Raw genomic sequence first — 20,586 nt, forward strand, 5'->3', positions numbered from 1 at the left:
TGCTATATACTTCCAATTGTCAGAAGTATTGCGCTCATCCTGTGCACTTCATTCTTGTCTTCATCATTTTGCATTGCAATTGTTCATTCTTCACTATGAGCCAACTATCCCCTAAGAAAATGTTTTGCCAAGAACACATTAAGTTTGAACAAACCTTAGTTGTTGCTGTGCCATATTCAGTCCATCTCTTCATCCATGCATAGATGCATGAACTGTGTTCTATTTACATTTGTTCAGCCTTGCTAGGAAACTGTAAGAGGAGCGTGTGATGACACTAGAGACTTTTAGCGTGTCCGCTATTCCGGCAAACCGGGGCGGTTAGGGCGGATTACCGGATGGTCGGGGGCGTAAACGTGAGCGGCCGGAGTGGTGCAGCCGCCTGGTCATGATGCCGGAGCATGCAAGATTCCAAAGAGAACTCTCAGCACTATCTTGAAGAATAAGGGGGAGATTAGGGCTAAAGCGGACAAACTCCGGACCCGGCACCCGTGGCGTTTGACGCGTGCACACGCCCGTGTACAAGTAGGTCATCCGAAATTGCTTCAGGCGTGCCAGCTTCCATGTGCCCGGTGATGACTGTAAATTTTGATGAGTTCGACGAAGCCGTTGCTGGTGTTGCCGAAGTTTGGAGCGAGCTGTCAGAATTTCTGGAAGCCGTTGACGAGTCAATGGTCAACAAGTTTATGAGTGCAGATGATGGTGTCGCGACCACGGGACAGTCCCAAAACGAAGACTACATTGCCGACATCGTACCAAGCACAAGTGAAAGTGGGCACAATGAGGAAAGCAACTATCACCATCTGGCAAAAGGTTTGTTTATCAGGGGGATGGTAACTTTCCTGTGCCAGTAACATGCAATTACTGTCCCATTTTCTTCTATAGTTTCTTTCAGGAATTTTGGCAATGTCATTTGGACATTTTGTTGAATAAGTTGTTTGTTAAACGTCATCTTGTATGGCACAAAGGAACATTAACATACGTGTTCTTTTATGGCTTATGAGGTATTTTCAATCTCAGTACAGGTGTTGCAAACCAAGCTTAGTGTAGCCATACAGATCATCCTATAGTTTCACGTTCTAATGATGGAAAAGAAACAAAATCTGCTAAAGCTATGAGTTAAGAATCAAATGCTTTATTGAGCGAACTTATGCGCAAGAAGACAAATCGCAATGATAGTGGCGAGCACAGTCACATTTGTTGAATTGAAACCCTAGTGTCAAATCCTTCTACTGCATTTAAAGCTCAAATAACGAAGTTCACTATAAGGAAGTTCTCATTATAGTAAAGTTATTTAACTTTTTATAACTTCTTGTTCATAGAACACCATGTATATTGAACCTCAGTATAATAAAGTGTGTTTATACATGATTTCATTATAACAAAATTTCACTGCCAATATGAAGGACTACCAAGGCAATAAATGGAAACTGTCTCGGACACAGATGGTGAAACGGTGGAATTACATACGGCTACTTGCAAACACACCTCTCAAATTGTGTGCTGAGAGCAGCCGCCAAAGAGGAGCAGCATAAAAGCAAGAGCAATAAAATCTATTGCACCCCGCACATGGAAATCTTATGAGAGTGAGCTCAGAAGTATGGTGGATTGATGGGCACCATCTGCCGGCGTGAGTAAGGAAAAGGAGAAGTGTGGTGGGGGCAGGTAAGTGCGCATCTCAACTGCCTCCCATTACACAAAAGCTGCACAAGCCGAGATGGCCGTGGCTTCACGTGCATTATCTTCCCACGTGTTTAGTGCTAGAGGTCGCATAATCTCAAGTTTTGGAAATGCGTTAAAGTGAGAGGTAGACAAAGCGTTCACTGCCTGAACTTTTTCATGATAGCGTCGCCCCACTACAGACAACACTCTCGGCTGCAGGGGCAGAGTGGGTGTGAAAGCGTCGCAGGCTTCGCTTCGTGCCGCTGATGTGATGACATAGTTGGCAGGGCATGAAACCGTATCTCTGGTCGCCAATGTTTAAATTCAACTAAGTAAGTTTTTGTCATGGAAATTAGCTTTTCTCTATTGCCTGATAACCAAGAACATTTTGTGGCCCCTTCCATGCAAGAAACATTTGTAAGCAACTGTAATTATTTGCATAAAAGGTTGAGTTGGAATATAGAGAAATTTTGATGTAATGAAGTAAAGTGCCGATTTTGCCGACTTCGTACAGTTTTAACTGTACTCATAGATGTATCACCAGACATTCTAGAGTGATCGCTGGTGCTTGCATTCGTTCGCGAATGTGCAACACTTTCTGCATCGCACATGCTGTCTGATTAGACAAGGCTCTCGCTTTAGAATAGGTGACAACATTAAAAGAATTTTGGATACAGCAAGCACACTTTGCACTCAGTGATAATCACAGTAATCCGGTCGAAAACAGCCTCCGGCAAAAAGCAGTACAATGTACTTGTGACAATGTGTCTCTGTTTTGGTAGTATTCCTTGTGCACTAGAGTGAAAGAGTCGTTATCAACTGTCAACTTGTGTGTATTGCAGCCTACTCTGTGGGGCCTGTGGAAGAGACCGCAGGAGCCTTGGTTGCTGGTCCGTGCTCTGGTTCTATGCAGCCTCAGCGCCTTTATGTTTGGCTGGCACGTCCATGAGAAGGCCATACTAATGCCTGTGCTGCTGGCCACGTAAGTAGTGTATACAATTTGTGCACCTAGTTTGTCCCTGCCTCATTTTATGCTACTCCTCTTTCATGGCGACAGCAGTTTAAAACAAAAAACTGTTTGCTGTGTCTGTTCGTTTTTTTTGTTATTCCATCATACTAATTGTGGTGTAGTTGTCCTCGGATCACTGGCTCATCCTCAGATCCATTCTTGCCACATTCCGGAAAAAAAACCAAGCATTGCCCATGACCACTGTCACTAGAAATCAAACTAGTGCAACCTGCAGCAGTGTACATTTCAGAAGCAGGCGCCATAGCTACTGCATTACCATGCTTTTCTGGAGCTGGGCAACCTGTGTGGGTTCTTGCGCACTCTGCAGCGTTTGAAAGCAGTGGCATCTGTGCATTTATTTCACTAGTCATGGCAGGAAATACTGCAGCAGACTAAGATGACGTTGTGTGCATCTCAAAGCAGTAGTTCTAAAGTAGATGGCGACATCTGTTGTGAGAGCCTGTTGCCGTCACACAAAATCGGTTGGGAGCTGGAGGAATTGCTTAAGTCTGCAGGTTTTCTTTAAGGGAACACTGACATGACATTTTCAACTTGTAATGTTCTTTAAATAATGAGGTGCCCACACCTGTTACACCTTAGAAAAGTTACTGGCAAGCCCCAGCGTGGCTTTAATATAATTACTGTCACACTTGTTTCTATGAACCAGTTTTGATTTTCGTGCCCAAGAGGTGGATGCATCGTGACACCACAATACGCATGCTTGCTTCGTTCTTGTGATTGTTGCAGTTGCCACACATTAATACAGATGGAAGAAATGCGCAAACCTCTATTATTTATTTCTTTTTGTGAGCAACGCTATTATCTATTTTTGTGTTATGCAGTCGAACCGCCTTATAACGATACCTGTTTTAACAAAATATCAGTTATAACAATGAGAACCTGCTGCACTGTCAACTTTTGTATGTTTTCCATGGTGAAATAACCCACTTACTACAATGCCCCAATGCCGCATTATCGGTTATGACGAAGTCCGGCTGCTGGGTGTCCAAGCCGAAAGGTAGCGAAATGCGAAATCATTGAAAAGAAAAAAAAAAAGAAAATTGAGAAGTTCAAGTCGCTGCACGATGGCCCGCTGCTCCAACAGCTGCCGCATGCTCATTTCCTAGCCTTCTCCATGCGTCTCTCTCCCGTCGCCCTTCCAGCTTTCCAAACATGAATGGGCTGCGCCCATAGCTCTATGCCGCGCCACTTTCCGAAACATAAATGGACTGTGCCAACTGTACTGCTCGCAGATTGCTCGCTGGTTGCTCGCTGGCTCCTTATTCAGCACAGTTCTGCAAACAGCCTAATCGGTCGTGTTCATCTTTGTTGGTTGCGTCGAAATAGTTGGTGGCGACGTGGTATCACAGCCTCGTTTGACTCGCTGCCAAAACGGAAAATGGCTGATCCACCCTCTGAACATTGGCAATGCACGACATTGCCGATGAAAAGAAAGCGCATCGCTATAGATTTGGAAACTAAGTGCTTCTAACCGATGAGGCGATTGTCACAAACGTGCTTGCATCGGAATTACAACAGCGACAACGCCAGCGATGACACGGTAGGGCAGGCTGCCTCAACGTTGTCCTCATAGGAGGCATGGCAGATGATTCAGCCCTTCTGCGGCTTCATTTTCACAAGGAACCTTCCACTGCACTATGTGGAGCACCTGGATGCCTTGGAGAAGGGTGTCGGCAAGCTTTGCGTAAAGCATGCAAGGCTGACGGACATAGGGTTTTCTCGTGCAAGCCAGTGAGAAGTATGTGGCAAGATGCTACTGGTGATTTCGCTGCAACGTTTCTTTTATATTTCTCAAGCGGACAGGCTGCTGTGGCAGCCTTCTTGCATTTTTGAAAAGGCCCCTTTTGGAGCCACCAAGCGATGCCTCGGCGGTGCTCTCACATTGCTTGCCACCTGTGACCCCTTTCTGCAGTTGTTATAGCAGTGCCACTCTTTGATGCCGACAATCGTGGCTTGTTACACGTGATTGGGGTGCCCAGGAAGCAGTTAAACGAGTGAATGCAATCAGCAGCTGCATAGGGAAAGGTGGTGGGCAGGGGCACTAGCCTCCCCACTATTATGGTTTTGTCGCATCAACTCTGCCATTCCCGTATTTTGATTTTTTCATGCAACCTGGTTATAACAATTATTGGTTATAACAATGGAATTTTCGTGGCACTTGAATATTGTTATACGTAGGTTCGAATATATTAATGACATTGCTGATTTGGTTTTGCCCAACATAACAGTTCTCTTGTTCACATACGATTGTCTAATATATCAAAATATAACATGTTACAAAGACCACGTGACACAAAATTCAACATTGCATACGAGATGAACTGGTGCAATAATTGAAAAATGACAGTTAACTACAGCAAATCTCCTATGCTAGACCAACAAAGAAAACTAAGAATATTTATTTTCCTTTATTAACAAAATAAATAGACATCACCTAACGTGTGTGCAGCATGTTTATTACTTAGGTGTCGATATATCAGATAATATTAGCTGAAATACATACTCACATTGACAACAAAGAAGCAAAGAAACTATGATCCTTGCAAAGAAAATTGAAACTTGCACCCACCAAAGGCAAATTAACAGCACACTTAATATATATATTCGAAACTTTTGAATAACAATTGGAATACTGTATTGCCATTTTCGATTCAGTCATCAAACCAAATAGGGACCATTAGAAAATCTGGATATTTTTAAATACTTTTCTAACACTTCACATCATTAACTGTACGCAATCAAACAGGAAGTTGAAGCAAAAATGCTTTAACTTTCATTCCATCTACAGTGGACATAGCATATTAGAGCATGCTGCATCGCTAAGTCAGCCAGACTTTTCTGGCTAAACCTGATCACTCACAATAAAATGTTGTTTAGACGCGGCATTCGGCAATGTGTATTGTAGGGGGTGTTGTGTTATTTATAGATGCAGCACCTATGTTCTCTCATCATATTAAATCAGAATACCTTTCATTGCGACATGCTTTATATAACAGCAGCACCATCTGCCACGATTTAAACTGGACAAAAAGTGCTTTTACTTCGCTCTGCCATTGCTGCAGACAAAATGTATGTATGCTTTAACCATGAAGATATAGGCCTTTTCATCGGGTGAGAAGGAAAGGGCGCACGGAGAGCCTTTCCTCCTTTCTGGCTTGTTGCGCGCTGTGGGGAGATTTCGAGATGTTTTAGATCATACTTTGTGAAATTTACGCAATGTCCATTTATATAAGGTCGTCAGGGAAGCCTTTCGGTGCATCGGTAACTACAGTATGCGGACATATCTCTTGGGCGCGCTAACTTCTGATGCGCATTATCAGCCGCGGTGTGTGTATGTGTTGTGAACTATTTTGCGTATATTGGTTTTAATTCAACAAAGGGAACCGGTGTCTCTGCATTACCAGCATGAAATAGTAAATCTGTTCACTATCTGATTGCTTGGCGTAAGGACTAAAACATAAGAGCGCATGCTCATGTGCGGCCAACCTAAGGCAACCACGAAACATCTGAGCGGCAGGCGCTATCAAATATTTGTGATACACCGGCATTGTTCTCACGCATTTCAAGTCTAGTAAGCTTGAAATCACTAGATTTCCATGCTAGCCTCCTGCATGAGGCCGATGTCGCTGCTGAACACAGCGATCATTGCGGTTGGTGAACCAGCATGATGCATATATAATATGTGCTTCGGTATTGCCCTTTTGCCCTGTAAAGCCATAATATATGAGAGGAATCGCATAAAAAAAAATACGGTGGCTATCTTTTAGCACAAGATTTACATAATACGTGTGAGTGCATCGTAGAGAACGGAACGAACACAACTGAAAAAAAAAAATTCAGTTTTCATCCTCTTTGTCGAAAAAGAAGGATAAAACGGGCTAAGGCCGCAATCATCATCATCATCATCATCATCATCATCAGCCTGGTTATGCCCACTGCAGGGCAAAGGCCTCTCCCATACTTCTCCAACAACCCCGGTCATGTACTAATTGTGGCCATGCCGTCCCTGCAAACTTCTTTATCTCATCCGCCCACCTAACTTTCTGCCGCCCCCTGCTACGCTTCCCTTCCCTTGGGATCCAGTCCGTAACCCTTAATGACCATCGGTTATCCTCCCTCCTCATTACATGTCCTGCCCATGCCCATTTCTTTTTCTTGATTTCAACTAAGATGTCATTAACTCGCGTTTGTTCCCTCACCCAATCTGCTCTTTTCTTATCCCTTAACGTTACACCTATCATTCTTCTTTCCATAGCTCGTTGCGTCGTCCTCAATTTGAGTAGAACCCTTTTCGTAAGCCTCCAGGTTTCTGCCCCGTAGGTGAGTACTGGTAAGACACAGCTATTATACACTTTCCTCTTGAGGGATAATGGCAACTTGCTGTTCATGATCTGAGAATGCCTGCCAAATGCACCCCAGCCCATTCTTATTCTTCTGATTATTTCTGGCTCATGATTCGGATCTGCCGCCACTACCTGCCCTAAGTAGATGTATTCCCTTACTACTTCCAGTGCCTCGCTGCCTATTGTAAATTGCTGTTCTCTTCCGAGACTGTTAAACGTTACTTTAGTTTTCTGCAGATTAATTTTTAAACCCACTCTTCTGCTTTGCCTCTCCAGGTCAGTGAGCATGCATTGCAATTGGTCCCCTGAGTTACTAAGCAAGGCAATATCATCAGCGAATCGCAAGTTACTAAGGTATTCTCCATTAACTTTTATCCCCAATTCTTCCCAATCCAGGTCTCTGAATACCTCCTGTAAACACGCGGTGAATAGCATTGGAGAGATCGTATCTCCCTGTCTGATGCCTTTCTTTATTGGGATTTTGTTGCTTTCTTTATGGAGGACTATGGTGGCTGTGGAGCCGCTATAGATATCTTTCAGTGTTTTTACATACGGCTCGTCTACACCCTGATTCCGTAATGCCTCCATGACTGCTGAGGTTTCGACAGAATCAAACGCTTTCTCGTAATCAATGAAAGCTATATATAAGGGTTGGTTATATTCCGCACATTTCTCTATCACCTGATTGATAGTGTGAATATGATCTATTGTTGAGTAGCCTTTACGGAATCCTGCCTGGTCCTTTGCTTGACAGAAGTCTAAGGTGTTCCTGATTCTATTTGCGATTACCTTAGTGAATAGTTTGTAGGCAACGGACAGTAAGCTGATCGGTCTATAATTTTTCAAGTCTTTGGCGTCCCCTTTCTTATGGATTAGGATAATGTTAGCGTTCTTCCAAGATTCCGGTACGCTCGAGGTCATGAGGCATTGCGTATACAGGGTGGCCAGTTTCTCTAGAACAATCTGCCCACCATCCTTCAACAAATCTGCTGTTACCTGATCCTCCCCAGTTGCCTTCCCCCTTTGCATATCTCCTAAGGCTTTCTTTACTTCTTCCGGCGTTACCTTTGGGATTTCGAATTCCTCTAGACTATTTTCTCTTCCATTATCGTCGTGGGTGCCACTGGTACTGTATAAATCTCTATAGAACTCCTCAGCCACTTGAACTATCTCATCCATATTAGTTATGATATTGCCGGCTTTGTCTCTTAACGCATACATCTGATTCTTGCCAATTCCTAGTTTCTTCTTCACTGTTTTTAGGCTTCCTCCGTTCCTGAGAGCATGTTCAATTCTATCCATATTATACTTCCTGATAAGGCCGCAATACGACCTCGCATAGTCACGCCGCACAACGTTTATAGATCTACAAACGTTGATACCGTATGCTTGGACCATGCGCCATATAGAAGATATCTGTAGAAGATATATATACGACATATGTAATCCAGCACCTACCATTGCTTAGGATGCTCGCACAGTTCATAAACGGTCGCTTTGCTGGACAAGCTTAACTCACACTGTAAGGTATGTTGTTATTACTAACCAAAAGTATCTTATTCATGGGTGGAAACCTCAACCATCAAACCAAGTAGTCATGCAATGTAATCTACAGCTAACAGTTTGAATGCTTGTCGAAGTATTACAGCACAGCTCCTGTTGTAGCAGAATGGTACCCTTGCTGTTACAATCGTTGCGTATGTTTCGTTGCTCCTAAACAGCAGCTTAGAACTAGAGGATAATACTGCAATAAGGTCACATTAGTGAATGTAACATTCAGAAATACACAATTTATCTCTGAGGCTAATTGTAGGTTCAAATATTCGCGCACACATCACGCTGCATGCTCCGTCCGCCTCAACACCAGCAGAAAGTTCGGCCATACCGACCTAAACCACTTCAGTACGTCTCACAGAACCGTTTACCACGTACAATATGCACGTCATACTAAATAGACCGCACAATCGCGAAAAACGCTAGCAACTACCGCCGACCGAATACCTGCCATGCAAGACGGAGCGCTCGCCCAAGCCAGTATGCTGACTGCCCATAGATGATGCTACTGCATAGTGATATGGTGGTGCCCATAAAAAAACGGTCTATACACAGACATTAATTGGCCCACAGTTTTACTTTTATAGACTTTATATGCTAACACATGACCGCATATGCTTTGAAGAGCCCTAAGTTTGCAAACAATCTGCTTAGGTCTTTTGAAATGCTTCCTTTGTGTTTTTAATAATGCATGCATTATAATGTGCAGTGTAATGACACAAGCTTTCCACTGTTCTGAATATACTAGGATGTTAAAATGTTTAGTAAGAAGGCTGTACATTATTCGCAAGCTATTAAATATATATTTGATATTCTATTCGATTCACTTCTGGCAGTATTTGTTTCCTATATTATTCGGTCTCAAAAACTGCTACTCGCACACACCTATATTGAATCCTTGTCCTGCCTACATTAGAATATACATGCATCGTATGGGACCCACATAGAAAACCACCGACTGGTATAAGTTAAAAGGTACAAAGGAGAGCAGCAAATTCATTTTATTATCATCATCATCATCTTCTTCAGCCTATTTTATGTTCACTGCAGGACGAAGGTCTCTCCCTGCTATCTCCAATTACCTCTGTCCTTTGCCAACCGATTCCAACTAGCGCCCGCGAATTTCCTAATTTCGTTGCTCCACCTAGTCTTCTGCTGTCCTTGACTGCGTTTCCCTTCTCTTGGTACCCATTCTGTAACCCTAATGATACAACGGTTATCTAACCGGTGCTTTACATGACCTGCTCAGCTACATTTCTTTCTCTTGATGTTAATTAGAATATTGTCTATAGCCGTTTGCTCTCTGATCTAAACCGCTCTCTTTTGTCTCTTAACGTTATGCCTTGCAATTTTCGTTCCATCGCTCTTTGCGCGGTCCTTAACTTGTTCTCAGGCTGCTTGTTAGTCTGCAAGTCTCTGCCCCATATGTCAGCACTGGTAAAATGCACTGATTGTACACCTTCCTTTTTAATGATAATGGTAAGCTTCCAGTCAGGAGCTGACAATGTCTGTCGTATGCGATCCAACCCATTTTTATTCTTCTGTGAATTTCCTTCTCATAATCAGGGCTCCCTGTGATTAATTGGCCTAGGTAAACATACTCCTTCACAGACTCTAGAGGCTGACTGGCAATCTTGAACTCTTATTCTTTTACCGAGCTATTCATCATTTTCTTTGTCTTCTGCATATTAATCTCAGTGGCTATGTTGTTTGGCTGCTCAGCACGAGGTCTCGGGATTGAATCACGGCCACGGCGGCCGCATTTCTATGGGGGCGAAATGCGAAAACACCCGTGTACTTAGATTTAGGTGCACGTTAAAGAACCCCAGGTGGTAGAAATTTCCAGAGACCTCCACTACGGCATGCCTCATAATCAGAAAGTTGTTTTGGCACGTAAAACCCCATAATTTTCTACATATTAATCTTCAACCACACTCTTACACTCTCCCTGTTAAGGTCCTCAATCATTTGTTGTAACTCGTCTGCATTGTTGCTGAATAGAACAATGTCATCGGCAAACCGAAGGTTGCTGAGATATTCGCTGTTGACCCTTTGCTGTTGATTGAATATCCTTCGAGATATTCGCTGTTGATCGGTGAGCTGAGATGCCGTATATTTCTCAAAAACTTCTTAACAGGAAGCTGCCCTGCTTTTCAATGATTGCCTCATCAATTTGCGAGTGTAATCAAATGACAGTATGCGTTGTGTGATCACTACTTTACCATGATTGCAAGTTACTTGCAAACATCTCTTCAAACAAGCCAGGCAGCAGGTCACCGAAAGCAAGTGAAACTTGTATCATATGATACTATTGACTGTAACGTTCGATTCCCCGCGTGCAGCGGAAGGAGGAAGGATGAGAGCAGGCAACCAGCCGACACAGACTCCAGTGACCAACTGCTTTATTCTCGTTCACGCGCTCCGCGAGCTACTCCGCTAGCAATGAGATGGGGCGGTGTCGCCATCTGTCATACTTCTTGGCAAACGCTGTGGTCAAACACGACACCCCTCCCCACCCACACAGGGAAGGCCAAGTCCACAAGCCTTATGGTGAATACCGCACAATTTCGAACTTCTTCACACTTGGGGTGTTCAGAAGTGGGTGCCGGAGCATCTGGCATGTCCAGCGCTGAATTCTTTCTTGGCGAAGCTTCGTGTTGCATAGCTCCGTCCTCACAGTTTGCGCTCAGGTGCGGTTGCCCAGCAGAGGTCTGTTGGTCATGAATGCTTCCGTCACTTGGGCAGGTTTGCGGTTTCGCCACAGCAGCCGGAGGCACGTCAGGTGCGGCAAAATCTGGGTGCAGGTGCTCTTGGTGCCGTCTCCAGGATCGACCATCTGGCAATGTGACATCCGGCAATGTGAAAGTGGCGCGGCATAGGGCCATGGGCACAGCCCATTCTTGTTCGGAGGGGTGGAAAGGTAGTTGGTAGCTGGTGGAGACCCCCCTCCCCTAATTAAATTTCTGTCTAAGCCACTGCTACAAGATAGGCATAATGAACTATGTATGCCCATGATACCTAGGATAAATGCTATAAGGTATTCATTCTTTCCAAGGACAATAGAGGAGTGCAGTTGATTGCCATGCGCTATAGTGCAATCTGACTGCCTGCGTCGGCTCATTTTTCTGTTCATAGATAGCCATGTGTTGAATCTGCTATACTACTTTGCATGTATACTGGCTCACTGGTTCAAATTTTTTCTGTATTTCTTTGAGTTCCTTGAGTTTCTAGGTATGCTTAGAAGCATATGCTGGGCGTATCCTTATAGCAATTTATGCACTGTATGATGACTTTACAAGAAAATTAGCTTGTGCATGATCACTGACCGCATTGCAATATTACTGTGTTCTATAATATTATTCTTGTGGTGATGTAATATTTCTGCCATATATGAAAAGGTGTATGTAGGTATGCCTCCGTATGTTGTTTTCGTAATTTGCTTTCCTCTGTTGCATTACCCTGTAGCAACCCACTAAGAACTAACAGTAGAAATAATTAATGAAGTAAATAAATATATAAATAAATAAAAACTAGCCTTAATGCATCACAACATCAGCAAATTTTGCTGTGCGCCATGACGTCACGACAATGTCAATGGCACCATATCCAGCATTCACCATATCCAGCATTGTACATTAAAATACCTTATAAGCATTTCCCAATCTTTGTACTGGCCAAGTGAGATCATTTTACATGCAAGAAGTGTAGGGTAGAGTATCTACAACTTTGAAAGCGTGTGTCAGTCCTCCTTTAATTCCTGTCTCTACATTTACAATCACTATATGTGCATGCTTGTGTGTGTGTGTGCAAGTGGATGCAGGATGGGAAGGTGTTAGATTGCAGGTGTTCTAGCAGACTCCTACAGGCATTCCTACGAAAGGAAAAGATGCACTCGCTTCTGTAGGCATGCTGTGGTGAATATGTGTCTGTGCTGATAAGATGAACTTGCCTTTAATTACGCAGGCCACTAGCCCTGTGCAGTTCTGCTGATGCAGCTGTGTACGTCATCCTCTCGGCAGCTGGCCATGCCTCTCTCTTCCCCCTGCTTTTCCGCTCAGCTGGTGGGTAATGACTCCGTTCATGTTTTCATTGTTGTTCTTATGGATAGGAAGATTATGATCGCCAATAGTTTTTCTCTCACTCTGAAAGTGTTCTGCTCTTTAAAGGGCCCCTGAAACACTTTCAGAACATTGTAAGGAAATGTTGCGGTCTGTCGATGCGACTCCTGTGAACATCTGAGCCAAATATTATTCCACTTCATGCAGCAGGGAATATACAGTCTCGTGTCGAAGACAGTAAAAAAATTCATTGCTCTCTGATTTGCGGTGTTGTCACCAACTATGTCACAAGTAGTCAATCAAATGATATTGGTGGATTTCGTGATTGCAAAAACCTTCTCACTAGTACTAATATTGCTAATTTTGAGTTAAATGAAATAATATGTCTCCGATCTCAAAAGAAAAAAAAAAATATTTCATCTTTGCACTTCTGGTCTACACCTGGTGGTTGCGTGCAGATGCATCTGCTGCACTTGGCCTCAGAGATTTTATTTGTATGCTGCATAGCGTAGACACCATGGCTGCCATAGGGTGCCATGATGAGCCTTCTGGCAGCTGGCAGCTGCATGCTCTGATTGGTCTCTTTTGGGTGACATAGCTCCAGAGGTGTGGCGACGCAGTGCACCCTGAGCAACCATCTCAGGTCGAGAGAATGCAAGCATGCCTGAACCAGAAGTAGTGTTGAAAAGAAGAAGAAAAAAAAGAAGGAACAAAACTGCCCAACTTTTGGCTGGGGCCTGGCTCTCTTGGCATCCCCCCTGTGTAGCTTCCAGCGTGCTAGTGGAGATGAAAGGCGAGAGAAAGCCGTGCATCGATGCGATAACTGCCTCTAACTCCGCTTATACTTGAAAGCATCTAAAAACTTCTGCAGCAGGAAATTTGTGAGGCGACATCCTTTAATAGTGAAGCCATTCTATGCTTAGTTAGAAAAGTGTGTCATGGTCCCTTTAATCTCCAAGATGTTCTTCAATTGCAAAGCATTCTTTTTGAAGGAGCAGTTTGGCTTTTTGTGGCTTCTTTCTGCAGTGGTGGACGCCATCTTCTCTTTCATAAATATAGCATATCCACATTTATGATGAATTAATCGGATGCTGGATAAAACTGGATAAAAGTTAAATGAATAAAAGGATGAAACAGCAGATAAGACTACAAGTGCTTGTCCTATCATCTTTTTTAGTTTGCACTATCCATCATGATAATCTAAAGCTATGCAGGTTCCTACGGTCTTTCTTTTGCTAAAAAACATTATTCGTCTTATCAATGTCCTGTTGCAATGGTGCAGACTCAGTGCCAAATTAGATTTTTCCAGCAGTGCTTGCAGCACCTATTGGGATCATTGCAATAACTGTAGTTCTTGTATCGAAAATAGATGTGAGTGGATATCAAAGTATGACTGGCTTCACTTCATATCGCCTATGGGAAGATAGCATTGACACGGCTTTTGAATTCAACAAAATGATCTTTTTTCTCATTCAAATTTGCTTTTTCCAATTGCCCAATATTTCAGAACATTTTGCAGCCCCTTCCGTGTAAGAAAAAATTTGTCCGCGGCTGTACTTATTTTGCAAATAAGGTTCAATTTAAATGAAATGAAATTTATATATAACGAAGCAAATTGCAGATTTTACCGACTTTGTTATATCAATGTTCAGCTGTATCTGCTTTAATCAGTAATTACATTCAATACATTTTGATTGCAGCATGGTCACTAGCCAACAGAAAATGTGCATGTTCATGCCAATGAAGCCAGTTTTATAAGTATGCCAGAAATGTGTTCAATGTGGTTCAATATCTTCGTGTGGGCTAGATTCGATAAGATCGAGTGAAGATTGGCAGAGTTTCGATGTGCATTGCAGTAAATTGTCTGCAGGTACTATTGCAATAGTACTGAGGCTTAGACTAGTTTGTACATATAGTTATAATGCCTAGATGCAATGGCATGAAAAGAACGAACAAAAAACGAGGACATAAAGACCAGGTTGCTGTTTTAAACAGAGCCAGAGAACACAACTTGAATATGTGAAACATTTGCAGTAGTCACTTGGATGACCACTGCAAAAGATGTAGCTGTTAACTCATTGTATGGCACACAAAATTCTTAAAACAAGCTAATGGGTGAAACTGTCGAAGCATTCCATATCAATAACACTTTAAAAAATCATGTTAGTATACCATCAATTCTTTTATCACAAAGTCAACTTAACTTTCTAGAAGGATGTGTCTGAAATGGACGCTAATCACCACTTGTGTGCTTAGCAGGAAAAAATGGTAAATGGATATATTTTCAGCAATGAAAGAAAGATGGGAACTGCACACTGTTTGGTGGGTTTTATACATATGTGTGTGCCATTTCCAGAATAAACGCAGTTTAAGCTGCTGCTTTTACTGTACATTTTGTGTCTTCATGTCCTCATTCTTTTTTTGTGTCATGAATTATCTGTGCTGTTGCTGATCTTTAAAAATATGTGCTACAAAGTGATTGCGCCCGTTATTGTTTTTTGCAGAGATGCCTGCAAAAGTCCTTCTGGTGCTGCTTCATGCGGTTTACGCCATGTGCACACTTGGCAAACTGCACAGCAGCAAGGTCAACCTGAAACGGCGATATACTTCATCTGAACAAGTTGCGAGGTAAACTGACAGCCTCATTGTCCTTCAATGTGTACCTGAACTGCCACTAATCATGAAGAGTCTTCCCAGAAAAATGAGATAGTCTGGAAAACAGTGCACTTGAACATCAACAAATTTTGAAAGTTTGCGAAATTTCAATTTTGATGTTCGTCTTCTCGAGAGCAGATGTACTTTCTGCGATGTCTAATGTAGCTTCTAAATGCCATTATGTATCCACCCCCCCCCCCCTTTTTTTTTTCTGATGCACCTGTGCGTTCAGTTTCTTAAATGAAATATGCATGCATAGCATTTGTTGACATTTATTTAGTACGGACATGAAAGGACCTTGGAAAACTTAATCTTATTACAAGTTCAGCTTAGGAGTCTGTCTTAAACGGCCCCTTAACCACCTCTGACATTGTTTAGCACATGTTTTAAATTTACATGTACGTTGCGTACAGTGTACCGGAATGATGATCTTTTGCAAAAATGGCAGAGCTACGTGCCGCAGGGAAGCCTAAAATTAAAAAAACAATCCCATGCTTCTCTCCGCCTGGTTTCCCGGTCCCTTCGTACATCATGACACCAGCAGTACACTGCAGGGGATGTCACCAGAGTAAAAACAGTCAGTTGGTCACTTGATGAGAGACGACAGCTCCAACATGACGAGAGTTGGCTGTGTATTCATAGAATCAAGGGGGCTTACCCATTATGCGCCACTGAACCTTTTATGAAGCTTCTATTCAGTTCGCGTTGCGTGTAGAGCAATTTGGGGCTAACAAATGAGGAGACTTTCTTCTGGTGAGTTGGCATGACCTATAGCTATCGCTGCACTGCACGGAGTTGGTGAGAGTATGCGGTGTGGAGGAGAGAGCACCTGTGGGGAGCATAGCAAAGGTGAGTGAGAAAATTTGACGGCTGGGCAGTTGTTGCTCTTCAAAGGCTTGTAACTTTGCTATTGCGGCATCATTTCAAAAAGTTCTTCTGGCTCTATGTTCATTGTAGCTGCCACTACATAACAGATTGTCATGTTCAGGGTGCTTAGGGGCCCTTTAAAAGGGCAGTGAGATTAATTGTCTCACTTTGTTTTTGCATTAAATGAAGGTCCAGAACTTCTGAGCTCAAGAAAAATCACTGGCAAGCATCAGAGCATGCGAATAATTTGCCACAGTGCTTGTTTCTGCAAACCAGTCTCTGTTTCGGTGTCCACATCTGGGTGTGTCATGATGTCGCAACACAGTGGCTTGCTTTGTTTATGTGCTCACTGCAGCTGTCACAGGCAATGCCAGAACATGCACGATGTTTTTATTTGCTGTTTTATGAGCAATGTCGTCATATCTAGCCTTATTGCTAAACTATACATCTGCAAACTTTGCCTTGTGTCATGACATCACTATAATTTCAAGATGAACTTTTGTATCAAACTAAAGCTTCTTGTGTGTTACAACCTTCTTACTTGCTAGGTTGTGATTTTTCACTTAGAAATTATGTGTCCAAACTCTTTTGAAGGAGGTTGCCATAGAGTTGTGTCATAGTATTGTAGAAGTTATGGCACGCTACTACGTGGTTGAGGCTTTCTATTGTCAAAATATATGGGAGCCTACTTCTAGTGCTGAGTCATGCCGATTGCCTGCACCAGTTCAACTTGTTTCAGTTTCTTTTTTTGCGGAGAAGAGACGACCTTTCATGCCTGTGCAGGCGCACTGGGATGCTGCTGTCTTGGTTCGAGCAAGCTGGCCTCTGTCTCTTGGGCCTAGCAGTGGTTGTGTACGGGGAGCTGCTGCATCCTTTCACACCCCTTGCGGGCCGCATGCCCTTCTTACCTCTCATGGTGACTTCCGTGAGCTGTTCTGTCGCCATCATCTACGCGTGGGCTAAGTCGTGGCAGCTGTGGTTTCTGCAGCCTTCGCGAGACGTTTGACGAGTGAAGTACAGTTCCTGCAGTGAACATTGACTGCCTCGAAGAGATATTGTATGTTTGGTAAAGGCACAGCCGGCGAAGGTGAATTATACTATACGTGGAAGATGTGTCTTCATTGAAAGGATAAAATCATGTTTTTACATTACTCTAGGCGAGGAATCTGCATGATCAGTGAAACGTCAACATTTGTTTATTTTATCCCTGTGTTTGGTGGGAAGTGCACATATATTGTGGGGAAAAAAAGGGGGGGGGGGAAGTCTCATCTCATAAACAAAGGGGCCTTCTTACTAAGCATCTGGCCTTATGCCTGTATGCATGCTTTTGCACTACGTCTGTTCTCCTTATCAAACTGTGTGTGGTCTGGTTTCCATGCCACCCATCGCAATGAAACCTGAGTGTGGAAAGGTTTTGCACAAATCGCAATACTTTTTGAAACTTTTACATACTGTTATCTTTTGACAAGGCATGGCTGTTTCGTTATGGCCTTCCTCAGTAACCGCTCAGACCTTGGTTGCTACTTGCCACCCGGCCTGATCGTTGTGTGGACTGTCTCACGACTGCATCCAGTTATAAAATCATCACACTGCCAAGGGGTCAAAAATCCAAAAGAGCACCCTTACGTTTTAGACCTGTTCATAAGCTACACCCCTAAATCTACAAAGTAAAAAGTGCCAACATTTTGCGAAGAAAGCAACAACCTAGCTTTGCCATGTGGAAGTCGGAGCCACAATTGTAAGTCAACGTGTCTTTTATTTGCACGTGTTGCATATTTTAATCCACGTGTGGCCATGTGGTACAGAGTTTCACTTCTTAAAAAGAAAATTTATCTTTTGTAAAAATAAATATTAGAATAAAAGAAATAAGAGAGACTGCGTTTATTTGGGCAACAGCCAAACACTGTTTTTTGCAAAATCTTATAAATGGCAAGGCTGTGCAGTAATTGAACTGCTCATCCTACCCATCGCCATTTATCAGGCTGCAGCAGACAACCTTAAACAGTCCTTACCGCTGCAGTGTGGGTAATTAGACAAATAATATTGCTATGGGCATCACAAATGCTTTATTTCTGTACGAGCGTCAGGGTAGCAACATATGATATGTTGAAACTGAAGAGAAAGAGTCTGCAATTGTTTTCGTTTTCTTGCATGTACGTATATAACGACATGAAGTGACCAAAGAAAGTCGTTAATGTTACATTGGCGCTATCATTGGTAACTGTGCATTGATATATGAAGTGTTCTAGTTGGCCTTTTCAGCCACAGTGCACCATGTTGCTGATACTAGTACTTTTGTTGTGCATTGGTTATCTAGAAGTGAGATACTGATGATATGAAGAATTCCTTATTTTTCAAAGCACAGTTAAACCTCGATATAACCAAGCTGTGTCAATATTAATGAAGATTTCATGTGCACTCCGTCAGTAATGCTGAAAGTGTTGGCCGAGGGGAGCAAACGCTTTCTATGCTTTTCACTTAAACGCGTCTCTGAAATGCATGATTACGCGACCTCCAGCACTAAATGTGCAAAAATACGGTGCACACAAAGCCATGGCCCTCTCAGGTCACCCAAACTTGGCACTTGCCACAGATTACAGCTAAAATAGGGTGCACAGGTCACGTATGCATTCACTTGTACTGTATAGCCGTGGCCAGGCTATAGGAGAATGCGTGCACGCTTTCATTTACCCCCCATTTACACCTCTTCCAAGTGCTAGCTTGATCACGTGACAACGTACTTGACCCCTATCCCCTACTCTTGATCGCGTGGAGAGGTGACACGCATCAAGCCGCCATACTTCTCACCATACCCTCGCATGCTCTCCCTTGCACCTACTGCATATGAAGCAGGGGGCACGATGGGATCTTATCACACTTCGACATTAAATAGAACATGAGATTGAGAGGGTCTTGATGCTATGCCACTGTGCTTCTGCGGCCATGCTCAGCTGTGCGGCATGCAATTCGGGAAGTGGGTTTGCAAGCAGCCGCATGTAATTATACCATTTGACCATCTGTGTCCGCAGCAGCTTCCATTTATTGCCTCAGTCTTCCTTTGCGGCAGCAATGAAGTTTTGTTATATGGAAATTGTGTCTAAACACACTTCATTCAAGATGCGTGGTGTTCTACAGACAAGAAGTCGTAAAAAGTTAAATGCTTCATTATGCTGAGTTTGTTATAGTATTGAAGTTCATTACATCGTAGTTTAACTATGTATCTCACCTTCTGTATGCACACCCTATCTTATAAAATGTTAACGCCAAATGGTCGTTGCTGGCAATAGCCATCTGCTGGCCTTTATGGTTTTTACTATGCTCCAACTTAGTCTTTGCATATTTTTTGCCTTTATTAAGGCACTTACAATTATGGGCTGGGAGTTTTTGGTAACCTTGCATTTTAAAACAATGCAACATGTCAGCATTGCCCTGTGTACGTGGAGTGCTTGAAGTCTCCATTGTCAGTGAAATGCTGGCACTAGGAAACTCCTTTATGTGCACAATAAATTAAAATTCTCAGAAATGAATGAAATGCTGAGTCAGTGGTTCTTGTGAACTGTCTTGAACTGCATGCACCTAGCTAAGCATGCAGGTTGGCAACTTTTCTTCTCATCACGAGTGCCTTTACAACTTCCCTCTATGTTCTGAGCTCATTTGGCTATAGTGACATTCTTTGCAAGCACATAATCGTTTCGTTACGCAGATTTTTAATGACTTGCTGGTTTGATAAACATTTCTGTGTTTTCAAGGAGGGATCCAAGAAGGAATTGCAGCAGTTGGCTACTGCATTGCCCTGAATGTTGCAAATACGGCAGACATTGCTTTTTAGGCTTCTGTGGCTTTCCAATGAAAAGACCTGCAAAAAAATTCCCAATTCCTTCTTTGGCAACGCTGCATTTGTATTTGTGCATGGAACTTACCTTGCGCATATAGATGCCAAGATAAAACACTCTCCAAGGTTTCCAAATAAATTTTTACCATTTCTAATCTATTCTCATGGGTGAGCAACATGCACCTGTAGAGTGCCTTGTAACCATATCACCATTCTTACGTCATGCATATTATTTTTCCGTCCCTGATTGGAGTCTCACTGTTGTACAGTATGGTCCACTCTTAAAGGGAACGCCATTAAAACCAACATAATTTGTATGTAGTATCTGCTTCATACGAAAATTTCGCTTGATGCAATGTGTTAGGTAAACCTGTAATGTTAACCTAGGCCTTTGCATCAAAACTTGACTGTGGTCAGTCCCGAAAAACCAATTTGATGTTTGCTTTAGTAGTAGGCCGTACTGTACATTTTTCACTGACAGTGGTCACAATCTTCTCACAGAGCAATGGTAGGCTCGTGTGTACATCCTTACCTGTATGACGAGACAAGGGCATTCTTGTGAAAAAAGGAAATAAACCAAGTGCAAAT

At 42.8% G+C, this 20,586-nt stretch overlaps 1 protein-coding gene across 1 annotated transcript in view; it reads left to right on the forward strand.

Moving 5' to 3' along the window:
* The window catches only part of xit (ALG6/ALG8 family glucosyltransferase xit), a 33,598-nt gene extending 13,900 nt beyond the window's left edge, over positions 1 to 19,698 (forward strand). Inside the window, exons 9-12 of the mRNA XM_065430188.2 lie at positions 2,502 to 2,641; positions 12,550 to 12,647; positions 15,149 to 15,272; positions 16,950 to 19,698. Coding sequence (XP_065286260.1) covers positions 2,502 to 2,641; positions 12,550 to 12,647; positions 15,149 to 15,272; positions 16,950 to 17,172 — 585 coding nt within the window. The 3' untranslated portion in view covers positions 17,173 to 19,698. The remainder of the gene's footprint in view (positions 1 to 2,501; positions 2,642 to 12,549; positions 12,648 to 15,148; positions 15,273 to 16,949) is intronic.
* Positions 19,699 to 20,586: the final 888 nt, after the last annotated feature.

The sequence above is a fragment of the Dermacentor albipictus genome, chromosome 3 (assembly GCF_038994185.2).
Source record: "Dermacentor albipictus isolate Rhodes 1998 colony chromosome 3, USDA_Dalb.pri_finalv2, whole genome shotgun sequence".
Lineage (NCBI taxonomy): Eukaryota > Metazoa > Arthropoda > Arachnida > Ixodida > Ixodidae > Dermacentor > Dermacentor albipictus.